We start from the raw sequence: 13,130 nt of genomic DNA, 5'->3' as shown, positions 1-13,130 counted from the left end.
AGCTCAACCCCAGATCTTATGGGGGAGCTAGGAGGGACCGACCTCGACGGACCCTCCGGGCCCGGAGTCAACGGGATCCCTGTCGGTGGTGCCGCGGCCGAGGTAGGTGCCGGGTGCTCCACTCGAGTCTGCCTGGATGGAGTTGCAGACTTCGAGGGCCTTGCTTCGGGACCCGGTGCTGGGGAAGGACGGTGCCGGGGAGTCTTTCCGGTGCCGGCGCGGTCCGGTGCCGGTGTAGAGGCGACGGTCTGTGAAGCTGCCGGGTTGAGTGCCGCTTCCATAAGGAGAGTCCTCAACCTCTGGTCTCTCTCCTTTTTTGTCCTAGGCTTAAAAGCCTTGCAAATGCGGCACTTGTCCGAGATGTGCGATTCCCCCAGGCACTTTAGGCACGCGTCGTGGGGATCGCTGGTCGGCATCGGCTTCTTACAGGCCGCGCATTGTTTGAAGCTCGGCGAACCAGGCATGGGCCGGGTGCCGGGAAGGGCTACGGCCCAAACAGGCTAACAAATATTTACAACTATTTACAATATACTAATTAACTAACTATACTTAACAACTATTTACTACTAACTACAACTATGAACTGTAAAACGAAGGAGAGCTAGGGACGTGGAAGACAGCAAAGCCGTGCTCCACAGTTCCAACGACCGACACGGCGGTAAGAAGGAACTGAGGAGCGGGTGGGCCGGCAGGGATATATATCAAGCGCCATGGCGGCGCCACTCTAGGGGGCGACCTGCCGGCCCACTGGAGTTACTAGGGTAAAAAGTTTCCGACGAACGTGCACGCGCGGCGCGCACACCTAACTGGAATGGATATGAGCAATCACTCGAAGAAGAACATGCATTCACATGGCACTCTTGTAACTGGCGTCGGAAGGTCATCGAGCAGAGCCCTTCATCAGTATGGAAGCATGTCCTCTGGAATGGTGGCTGAAGCATGAAGGGGCATACAAATGCAACTCCAGCTACAAAAGTCCCATGCAAATGCCTGTTCTCACTTTCAGGTGATATTGTAAATAAGTGGCAGCATTATCTCCCAAAAATGTAAATAAATGTGTTTGTCTTAGTGATTGTCTGAGCAAGAAGTAGGACTGAGTGGACTTGTAGGCTCTGAAGTTTTATATTGTTTTATTTCTGAGTGCAGTTGGGGAAAAAATAATTCAAAGTTGCACTATGACATCAAAGAGATTGCACTATAGTATTTGTATGAGATGAATTGAAAAATATTATTTCTTTTTTTACAGTGCAAATATTTGTAATAAGATTAAGTAAGCACTGTATACTTCATATTGTGTGTTATAATTGAAATCAACATTTGGAAATGTAGAAAACATCCATAAATATTTAAATTATAGTATTCTGTTATTGTTTAACATGCAATTAAAACTGTAATTAATTGTGGTTTTTTTAATGTTACAATTAATCATAATTAATTTTTCTAATTCTTTAACAGCCTTAGTTGATATACAGGAATATTGTTATCTGGGAAGTAAATTCAGCTGTCATGGTTGGCATTCCACTTTGTTTTGCTTGCAAATGTGTCAGATTTTGAGATGCTAAGTGCTATATCAACATTTTCCATTTTAAAAAATGAATTTAATGATCTGGGATTTTATAATATAATTAATGCGTTCAGAATTAATTGCAAATACGTTTATTTTGAAAGTGAACTTAAAAGCTTTCTCCCTACCAAAATCTTGCAAAAATTGGACATTGCAAACAAAAAAAAAAACCAATGCAGAGAGCCCTCACTTTACTTGGCTTTAGAAATACACTAAACTGTAGCAGGGGAAACTATCCTCAGTGTGGATTTTGGCAGTAGAGAGTGAAGGAGGGAGTCAAAGATTACAAATAATTGAAAGAGGGTTGTAGATGCAGGAGTCAGTGTTCTGCACATCATGTATCTCCCATTGAATGAGCCAGGATTATGCAAAACACAGCTTAATTCAATCCACATTGTTCAAATTCTGTAGCAAAGGAGGCCGCATTCCTCTGGGCTTCGGCCACAGACAATACAGAGCTCTCTGCCTCTCTCACCATTGAACTTGCCCACTGAATGGGGGAGTGGAAAACTTTCTATTTATGGATGCATGTCATAAATATATAAAGTAATAGCTGCCCTTAATATATTTTAGAAATAGTTGAGTTTATAAAATCTTTATTTGGACTGTTTTTTGTGTTCCTTCACTTGTAAAGCCAAACTCTCTTAATATCATTACTCCCACAGATCTGAGTAAGAGGGAAATATATTTTTAAAGCCTCTTTTAAAATTATCTTAAATTCTCACACACAGAAATTTTATGACTTTCAGAGTCTGATGTTCCAGGACCCATCCAGGTTTAAAAACAAGTCCTGTTTATCTGTTTTGAAATCTGAGAATGGTCTCCATTTTTAGCTATGAAGGGCAAGTTACTGAAATTTGAGTCCCAGATCACTGACGTGTCTCGTGGTCCCTTTAATTTAAAGCAGGGGAGGAATGGAGTTGTACAGTTGGGGAGAGGAAGGAGGTGCTTTTTCAGCAGATTGGGAGGACAGAAAGCAGCTATTTTGAGAAATCTTAAGTCTGGATTTGTATAAATCCTAGCTGAGATAGTGAGAATAATGTAAGTGAGGTCGTTATATCTGGACATTAAATACAGCTTATCATATAGCTTTCACTGCCCCATGTGTGATGGTTTTATTATGTTCAGAGATTTGGCAAAGTATAGTTAATATTATTAAATCCCTTGGAGGTCTTCAGATGAAAAGATGGTCTTTTCTAGCCCAATAGGCATTATTTCAGTATTTACTCGGTGTTTAACTCTCAGATTTGATAGAATTTCAAATTGTCTTTGTAACAGTTGACACAAAAGCAAGTCATTAGTGGGGAAAAATTGCAGTAAGTGGTGTTTTATTCTTATTCCCTTCCATGTCTGAGTGTATCTTGTTCGTAATGAAGGAATAAAACTCCCGATGGTAAAGTTTCAGAGCGTTCTTAATCCTGGTGTGGTTAGTAATTCATTCCAGTTCTTTAGCGTGGCTGTAGTTATGGAATATTTGGCTCAAATTCGTGCATTGCATTTTTCTAAAGCATTTCTGTATTAAGGTACAAGGAGTATAGTAACATAATCCTGTTACATCTAGAGTTTTATAAATATAAGGCCCTATTCTTTCCAAATGGATCAATGTAGATATTGGGACTTGCCCACCTGGATACATGAATCCCTTTGCAATTTTGGAGCCAAAGGGAGTATAGAAAAGAATAATCCATTTTCATACCATGGTAGCTAGCCAAGGATTTCAAACTTTGTTTAAAAGTCCTGTAGTTTCTCAGTCTATAAACTTATTTACTTTAGTGCATAGTTTAAAACATTTCAGGTCTCTGTTAAACTTCAAACATATTTAGCATTTATCGAATTTCACTGATCTCAGAGACTTCCAAAATGTTTCAAGTATTTCAGATTTGAATCACACTTTTGTAATGTAATATAGATGATACTATAAGAATAGTTAAGGAAAATGTTTAATATCAATTTCTAATTTAAATATATATCATATACAATATTAGAGAATATAAATATCTTGAACCATCCAGATCTGTTGTCAGTTTCCTCATTGATAATTCCAGACACAAGATGTTCTTCAAAGCATGTATTTAAGATTATTTTATATGATTAAGGAATCCTGCCTTTTAAATTGCTGATTGTTCCTCTTTTGACACTGAAAAATTGGATTCATGTTGGTTGTGATAGCTCCAAAATAAAGTAGAAAGTGTTAAAGGTTCTCATTTGCATTGACACTACAGAACTAAGTTTCAGAATTTTTTATTTGAATGGTGAATCATCTCTTAGTTTAGGGAATTTTGGTTTTCTAACTGTTACAGTCCAACCAGACCAAAAGAGAGACTTTCCACATTTAACTCCAAAGGTGCTGAATCCTTTTTATATAAGATAAAATAAACTTGGGTATTTGGGATCTTTTTGATCAGGAAAATGTGCCATGTCTCACCTCAGTCAAGGGTTCTCCAGGAGAATGTTGCCAGTTACTTTTAGTTTTGTTTTAGCTGTAAGAGATGAAGATATCTGGAAAGATATATAGGTAGTCTGTACACATCCCCACTCCTGGGATGCACCAATGGCACTGGCTGGACCAAAGTAACTTTCTAGTAGCAGTGCTTGTCAGAGTGCTCTCACACACGTGCTGCCCCTCTTCTCACTGCTACACATATTTGGAGTGAATGGCTATAAAAGGGGGCTTGTCCCACCAACCACCTCAATTCTTTCTGACCCTGATGGCCAGATTCCTGGTTTGACTGCTATCTCCACCAACCTGCATTTGATGGAACAGATCATTCCCAGTGCTGCCTTTAGTTTATTATGTAGCAATTTTAATTTCTTTCTTTTGCTGAGGATTTCACAGCTCAGATCCCCCAGTTCCCAACTGTGGAACCAAAAACCACAAAGTTGGGGTTCAAGCAATATGCCTTTTGCCCTGCTATCTTTCTTATTTCAGATGCACATGTGAATTGTTTGGCCTTCTTGGAGGAAGGTAATTCACTCTCTTAATCCTCTGTATGCAGCAGACTGACCACCAGGGCTAGCAAGAAGTTTCAGAAACAACTCCAAGCATTGCTATTGGAGGAAGCATTAGCAGCTAAACTTTCTGGCTCCAAGTCTAAGGGATCCACAAGTGTTGGAGACCCAATTCCCCTCTGACAAATGATGATGGGTCCAGAAAGCCCAACAGTTCTCTGGTACAGGGGTCTATCTTCTTAACTGGAGCCAGTCCTAAGGTGCCAGACAGGGTGAATCCACTTCATTGGATCATACTGTGGAGAAATCCCTAGCCTCACAGGTGTCAGACTCCTATGAAAGAGCTAGAGTATGAGAGCATGCCATTAAGGATCTTGTTCCTTACAACAAAATCCAAAATTGTTCCATCAAGGTGGAAGCCAGAGGCAAATCAAATGGTGATATAGAGGACCAAGGTTGTAATATAGACAGTGCCGGTGTTTCCATAGGTCACTAGGATTTGGGGGGGCGGCATTTTGCCACCCTCGGCGGCAATTCGGCGGCAGGGGGTCCTTCCGCGCTCCGGGTCTTCGGCGGCAATTCTGCGGCGGGGTCCTTCACTCGCTCCGGGACTCGCCGCCAAAGTGCCCTGAAGACTGGGAGCTGCGGAAGGACTCCCCCGCCACAGAATTGCCGCCAATGACCGGGAGCGTGGAAGAACCCTGGTGCCGCTCCTGAATATAGAGCCATACCCTGCCCCTGATCCAGAGCCAACAGTTAGCTTGAAAATTAATTGGAAGCCTAATAAAACATATGTTGCTTCCTTCAAACTGTAGGTTATTGCAAGCTCCATGATTCAGTAGCCATCTTTTTGTTCTGTTTTTATTCACTAGTATTTCTAGTTCTTCCTGTTTATTCGCCATATCTCTTGAATTAGTATAAAGACATCTAAGATAATGATTTGATTTTCCCTCTCTGTTCCCTCTTGTTTCTCCTTTATTCTTGCTATAATTGACCATGCTTTCCCTTCCTCCCCCCCATTCCAACCCTTTTCCCAGGTGTCCATGTTTGTGATTTACTTGTAGGCTTTTGTCTCCTGTCCCCATTAAAACTAGTTTAAAGCCCTTCTCACTAGGTTAGCCAGTCTCTATCCAAAGACACTCTTCTCCTTCCTTGACAAATGGACTTCATCTCCACTCAGCAGACCTTCCAGGAACAATAACCTGTGGTCAAGGAAGCCAAACCCCTATGTATTGAGGAGTGTTAAAATACCCCTAAATCCTTAATGAAAAGCAACAGAGCACTCTCTGTCTAAGGCAAGCCATATACTGTCATATTAGAAATCTGTAGATCTGCCATTTGGCATCTAGATCAGATGCTCAGTTGATAAGACAGTACTACAATCCTTATTTAACCAGGCATTCTCATCCAACCATGCAGAGGGAGGAGCACTATTTGTCAAATTCCCAAGAGTGGGAATATACCAAAAAGGTACTTTAAGAAGAAACAAAAGCTACTCACCTGTAACCAGGGTTCTTACAGATGACCTCTGCACTTTCACCTCCCAGCCCACTTTCCCTTCTTGGTTGGAATGCTGATTTCAACGACATCAATTTGGGCAAAATTATGGAAAAGCTGCTACAGGTTTCCATTAATAAAGAATTGAAAGAAGTCAATATAATGCTAATCAACATGGTTTTATGGAAAATACGTCTTGTCAAGCAAATTTTATTTCATTCTTTTGAGATTTTTGGATGATAAAAGTAACTGCATAGATGTAATAAACTTTTGTAAGGCATTTGACTTGGTACTACATGACATTCTGATTAAATAACTAGCCCTGTACAACAATAATGAAGCACATGTTAAATGGATTAAGGCCTGGCTAACTGACAGATCTTCAAAAAGTAGCTGTCAGTGGGGAATCATTAAATAGAGGTATTTCTAGTAGAGATCTGCAAGGGTCAGTTCTAGGCCCACTGCTATTCAGCATGTAAGTTAATGATCTGGAAGTAAATATAAAATCACTGATAATTTTCAAATGGCACCTGTCCAATTTATTTGAATATTAACATTTGATAGACATGCCTGGTCTGTCAAATATGGGTATACAGAGATTTCACTCAATTCAATGAAATCACTTGAAACAACATATTATAGGGGCTGAAAGATGTTCAATGTGTAAAATGGTAACACCCTGTTAAATAAAACGCTCTAACAGTATTCTGTGTCTTAGCTTTTGTTTAAAGAGACAAGTCTTGTAATGTATCAGAGGGGTAGCCGTGTTAGTCTGGATATGTAAAAGCAGCAAAGAATCCTGTGGCACCTTATAGACTAACAGATGTTTTGGAGCATGAGCTTTCGTGGTTGAATACCCACTTCTTCAGATGCATGTGGTGGAAATATCCAGGGGCAGGTATATATATGCTAGCAAGCAAGCTAGAGATAACGAGGTCAGTTCAATCAGGGAGGATGAGGCCCTGTTCTAGCAGTTGAGGTGTGAAAACCAAGAGAGGAGAAACTGGTTCTGTAGTTGGCAAGCCATTCACAGTCTTTGTTCAATCCTGAGCTGATGGTGTCAAATTTGCAGAGAAAATTTGAAAGAGAAACTGCTGAGCTTCAAGTATCAGAGGGTAGCCCTGTTACTCTGGATCTGTAAAAGCAGCAAAGAATCCTGTGGCACCTTATAGACTAACAGACGATTTGGAGCATGAGCTTTCGTGGGTGAATACCCACTTCCTCAGATGCATCTGAGGAAGTGGGTATTCACCCACGAAAGCTCATGCTCCAAATCGTCTGTTAGTCTATAAGGTGCCACAGGATTCTTTGCTGCTTTTACAAGTCTTGTAATGATTGTTTGATATTTACATGGCAAGAATTTGTAAACTAATAAAAACTTTCTCAAATAATATTTGTAAGCATTTTGGAAGAAGTGCAGATAGCGCAAATGTTGGCAGAATATGGTAAGAACAGGGCAGTCATTCATAGTTACCTGAATCGCGTGGAAAGTTGGGCCCATTCCAACAAAATGAGCCAAAATGCAATGTCGTACATCTGGGCAGAAAGAATGCAGTCCATACCTAAAGAACAGGACTGTATCCTGGAAAGCCGTGACTCTGAAAAAGGATTTAAGGGTCATAGTGGAGCTCCGTATGAGCTCCAAGTGTGATGCTCTGGCAAAAAATCCTAACATAGTCCTTAGATTTATAAACAAAGAAGTAGAAATTAGGAGTTGAGATGTGTGTTTACCTATGTATACCTCTACTCCAATATAACACGACCTGATATAATGCCGTAAAGCAGTTTTCTGGGGGGTGGGGATGGCACCAGAATACTCCAGCTGATCAAAGCAAGTTCAATATAACACAGTTTCACTTATAACACAGTAAGATTTTTTTGGCTCCCGAGGACAGCGTTATATCAGGGTAGAGGCAGTGCTGAGCTGGAGCCGGTTCACAGGAACCGGTTGCTAAATTTAGAAGCTGGTTTAGAACCAGTTGTTAGGGTTACCATACAGTCAGCAGCTGTGGCTGCTGCTGGGAGACAAGACACCTCAGCTCTGTACAGCTGAAGAGCAGAGCATCCTCTGCCGGAGCGCTACCTTCCCCCGGTTTGCGCCACAGCCCCCTGAGCCTCGTCACCCCCAATTCCTCTCCCCACCCCCGGAGCCTCGTCACCCCCGGATTCCTCCCCTCCGAGTCTCGTCTTACCTTGGGCTCCGGCAGACTGATTGAATCAGCTCCGGCACGCTGAGAGCTGCAGTCTAAATCAGACTGCAGCTCTCAGCCTGCCGGAGCTGATTCAATCAGTCTGCCGGAGCCCAAGGTAAGACGAGACTCGGAGGGGAGGAATCCGGGGGTGACGAGGCTCCGGGGGTGGGGAGAGGAATTGGGGGTGACGAGGCTCAGGGGGCTGCGGGGCAAATGGAGGGAAGGTAGTGCTCAGGCACAGGATGCTCGGTTCTTCAGCTGCACAGAGCCGAGATGTCTTATCTCCCAGCAGCAGCCACGTCTGAGAAATCAGACTGCAGCTGGCAGCCTGCCAGAGCCCAAGGTAAAACAGGGAGGGGAGGAAGCAGGAGGTGATGAGGCTGCGGGGGGGAGGAATTGGGGGGTGACGAGGCTGGTGGAGGGGAGGGATGGGATCCTGAGGGGGCAATGAGTTGCCTGTCTGTATATTCTAAATAATAGCTGTTGTTCCCCTAGCAAAATCCTCTCCTCCACATTTCCTTTCTATTTTTGCCTCATTTTCTCCAGTCTATAGTTCTGTTTTTAAGCCTATATTATCTATTCATGTTAATCTGTCTCTCTGTTTCAGACAGGGTTAAATATGTAACTTGTTTTACATAGAAAAATAGCTGGAGAGATAATGGTAAGACTATATTACCCAGCATTCTAAAGAGGATCTGTCCGTTACACTTTGTGACAAGGAAAAACAAAACTGTCTTTGAATTTTATTAACCAATGTAATTGCTTTTAACACATCAGGAAGAAAGGCAATGACTTTAAGACCTGTCTGTATAATAATAGAAATACTGTAGTTTCTCATTGGCTAACTGTTAAAAACATCATTTCTTTTGTTTACAGCCACTGGCAGTAACTATTGTGACAGACCCAGGCCAGTGGGGTGCAGGAGTCTGGTAGAGGGCAAATATACTGGTCACTGGGTGAGTAGTTTTCTGTTCCCTGAGTGACCAGAGCAGGGTCTGCACTAGAGTAGTCAGGAACTTGTTAGAACCAATTAAGGCAGACTGGCTGCAGGTGTTCTAATCAGCCTATCAAGGCAGGCTAATCAGGACACCTGGGTTTTAAAATGAGCTTTCTCCAGTCAGATGGGGAGGAGCCAGAGGAGGGGAAGTGTGTGTGAGGAGCTGGGAGCAAGAGACCCAAGGAGCTGAGACTGAGAGGGTGTGCTGCTGGAGGACTAAGGAGTACAAGCGTTATCAGACACCAGGAGGAAGGTCCTGTGGTGAAGATAAAGAAGGTGTTTGGAGGAGGCCTCGGGGAAGTAGCCCAGGGAGGTGTAGCTGTCACACAGCTGTTACAAGAGGCACTATAGACAGCTGCAAATCCATAGGGCCCTGGGCTGGAACCTGGAGTAGAGGGCGGGCTCAGGTTCCCCCCAAACCTCCCAACTCCTGATCAGACACAGGAGGAGTTGATCCAGACTGTGGGGGAGATCACTGATGTGAGCAAATCTGCCAATAAGCGCAGGACCCACCAAGGTAGAGGAGAAACTTTGTCACAACTGGTGTTAGGGGTGGGATCTTGGTGTGCACAGCGCGGCAGAAGAAGGAGGGTGATTTAAAAAAAAAAAAAGAGGAGGGTTTAGTTGTTTTCACCACAATGAAAGACTTAGTGCGGGCATTGATATAAGCTATGGTGGCCCAGCAGGAGGCTACCCGTGTCCAGGCAGCTGCCCAACAGGAGGCAGTGCGGCTGCAGCAAGAGACTAATCGCCTGCTGATGGACCAGGCTTCTCAAGACCGAGCTATGTTGCGAGAACTGGTAAACCAGGTAAAGACACGTACAGAGCTGAACCACGGCCATGATAGGATGCAGTTCACACAGGCCAGCCATTGGCTGCAGAAAATGACGTGGGAGGATGATGTAGAGGCATACCTTCTGGCCTTTGAGAGGACAGCCCTACGGGAGGCCTGGCCTCAAGATCAGTGGTCTGACATCCTTGCCCCATTCCTGTGTGGAGGGGCCCAGAAGGCTTACTATGATCTGCCTGAAGAGGCTGCAGCAGACTACCCCCAGCTGAAAGAGATCCTGGCCAGATCCAGGGTAAGGACTGCAGTGCGGGCCCAGCAGTATCATGAGTGGAGGTACCAGAAAAATAAAACCCCGCTGTCCCAATTGTATGACCTCATCCATCTCGCACGAAAGTGGTTGCGAACGGAGTCCCGGAGTCCAGAAGAGATACTAGAGGTTCTGGTCATCAACCAATACATGAGGGGACTACCGCCAGACCTTCATACCTGGGTAAGCCAGAACGAACCCTCCACCTGTGATGAGGTTGTTGCACTGGTAGAGAGGCGAAGGACAGCGAGGGAGCTGACCCGACCAGTTAAGGAAGAAGCACCCCGGGTTAAACTAGCAGAACTAAGCCCTAGAGCTCAAGTGACAGGGCCACCAGGGGAGCCCAGGTGGAAAAAGAGAGGGGCTGAAGGCTCACCAGAAGCCACAGAGAGTCAGAGAACTGAGAGAGAAGAGGCTCATGAGGTTGGAGTGCCCAAACCAAGAGACCAGGGAATGCCTAGGGCTCCATATAGATGTTATGCCTGCGTGGAATGGGGACATATAGCTGCACAATGTCCCAATGCTGAGGAGCTGATGCAGTGTAACCTGGGGACCTGGGCAGACCCATGCTCCCTAATCCACCTTGTGGGGATCTCACTAACCCCACATATGTATACCAGACCAGTAAAGCTAAATGGCGTAGAGACCACAGCACTGGTTGATTCGGGGAGTGCTATCACGCTTGTCTCGGGGAAGCTTGTGAAGTGTAGTCAGTTGCTGCAGGCTAAGCATATGGGGATAACATGCGGCCATGGGACAGTTGGTTATTACTCCACCATCCCAGTAAAACTCGAAATTCAGGGGAACACTACTGAGGTAGCAGCAGGTGTAGTCCCTAAACTCCCATACCTGGTGCTCATACGGAGGGACTTCCCACGGTTTGGAAACTTACTCCCAGTAGGAGGATTAGAGGAAAAGGGGAACCCTGAAGTTAGTGAGGCCTCCATAGTAGACTGTCAACCCCCCGTTTTCTCTGAAATATCCCTAGATTTATTTTCCATTCCCAGACATGGTAGAAAATCGAAAAGGGAAAGGAGGGCAGCTAAGGCCTTGGGAACCCGAATACTGACTCAAAGCCAGAGGATCGCTCTCGTAGGCAGGCGGACCCGAGCAGCTAAAAAGGAGGCCACCCCAGAGGGAGAAGCACCCGAGCCTGACCCCCCACCCTAGCGTTTCTGAACCAGTAGAGGCAACAGAGACTGGGCCCCTAGATCTTGGGCAGATTAGTCCCGGAAGAGGAAATTTTGGATGAGATCAGACCGAAGACCCAAGGTACGACAACATTAGTAAGGAGGTGACTGAAATAGATGGGATCCCCATGGAAGGGAAAACCCAGGGACCAGGACCCTACTTCATAATGAAGAAGAATTTCTTATACCGGGTTGCACCAGTACAGGGGCAGAAGATACAGCAGATCCTAGTACCTCAAAAACACCAGAATGCTGTATTAAGTCTTGCTCATAATCACCTCTTTGGGGGGCATTTGGGGGTAGAGAAGACCCTGGCACGAGTCCTACGACGGTTCTTCTGGCCCGGAGTACACGAAGGAGTATGGAGGTACTGTGTGTCCTACCCAGAGTGTCAGCTGCACAGTCCCCTTCCCCACCTGAGGGCACCTTTAGTACCCCTTCCCATCATAGAGGTCCCCTTTAAGTGAATAACCATGAACCTAGTGGGACCCCTGGAGAAGACAGTCGGGGCCACCAGTATATACTTGTTGTTTTGGACTATGCTACTCGCTACCCAGAAGCCGTCCCCCTGCAGAACACAGCCTCTAAAATGATAGCCAAAGAGCTGGTGGGGATCTTTGCCCGAGGGGGGCTACCAAAGGAGATATTAACAGACCAAGGAACTGCATATATGTCTAAACTGATTCATAGATTCTAGGGTCAGAAGGGACCAATGCGATCATCTAGTCCGACCCCCTGCACAAAGCAGGCCACAGAACCCTACCCATCCACTTCTATAACAAACCCCTAACCTATGCCTGAGTTATTGGAGTCTTCAAATTGTGGTTTGAAGACCTCAAGCTGCAGAGAATCCACCAGCAAGTGACCCATGCCCCACGCTGCAGGGGAAGGCGAAAAACCTCCAGGGCCTCTGCCAATCTGCCCTGGAGGAAAATTCCCTCCTGACCCCAAATATGGCAATCAGTTAAACCCTGAGCATGTGGGCAAGACTCACCAGCCAGCACTCAGAAAATAATTCTCTGCAGTAACTCAGATCCCATCCCATCCAACATCCCATCACCAACCACTGGGCATACTTATCTGGCGATAATCAAAGATCAGTTGCCAAAATTAGGCTCTCCCATCATACCATCCCTTCCATAAACTTATCAAGCTTAATCATAAAGCCAGATATGTCTTTTGCCCCCACTACTCCCCTTGGAAGGCTGTTCCAGAACTTCACTCCTCTAATGGTTAGAAACCTTCGTCTAATTTCAAGTCTAAACTTCCTAGTGTCCAGTTTATACCCATTCGTTCTTGTATCTACATTGGTACTAAGCTTAAATAATTCCTCTCCCTCCCTAATATTAATCCCTCTGATATATTTATAAAGAGCAAGCATATCCCCCCTCAGCCTTCTTTTGGCTAGACTAAGCAAGCCAAGCTCTTTGAGTCTCCTTTCATATGACAGGTTTTCCATTCCTCAGATCATCCTAGTAGCCCGTCTCTGAACCTGTTCCAGTTTGAATTCATCCTTCTTAAACATGGGAGACCAGAACTGCACACAGTATTCCAGGTGGGGTCTCAGCAGCGCCTTATATAACGGTACTAACACCTCCTTATCTTTGCTGGAAATACCTTGCCTGATGCACCCTAAAACCGCAT

General features: G+C 44.7%; 1 protein-coding gene across 7 annotated transcripts in view; it reads left to right on the top strand.

The window, feature by feature from the left end:
• Positions 1-13,130, top strand: part of CSNK1D (casein kinase 1 delta) — a 103,051-nt gene that overhangs the window by 35,346 nt on the left and 54,575 nt on the right. Inside the window, exon 9 of one of the 7 annotated variants that reach the window (XM_050919989.1) lies at positions 9,079-9,158. The exons of the other annotated variants lie outside the window; for them this stretch is intronic. Coding sequence (XP_050775946.1) covers positions 9,079-9,135 — 57 coding nt within the window. The 3' untranslated portion in view covers positions 9,136-9,158. The remainder of the gene's footprint in view (positions 1-9,078; positions 9,159-13,130) is intronic. 7 annotated transcript variants of the gene reach the window in all.

This window comes from Gopherus flavomarginatus, chromosome 12 (genome assembly GCF_025201925.1).
Source record: "Gopherus flavomarginatus isolate rGopFla2 chromosome 12, rGopFla2.mat.asm, whole genome shotgun sequence".
Classification (NCBI taxonomy): domain Eukaryota; kingdom Metazoa; phylum Chordata; order Testudines; family Testudinidae; genus Gopherus; species Gopherus flavomarginatus.
This window is presented reverse-complemented; position numbering and strand designations above follow the sequence as displayed.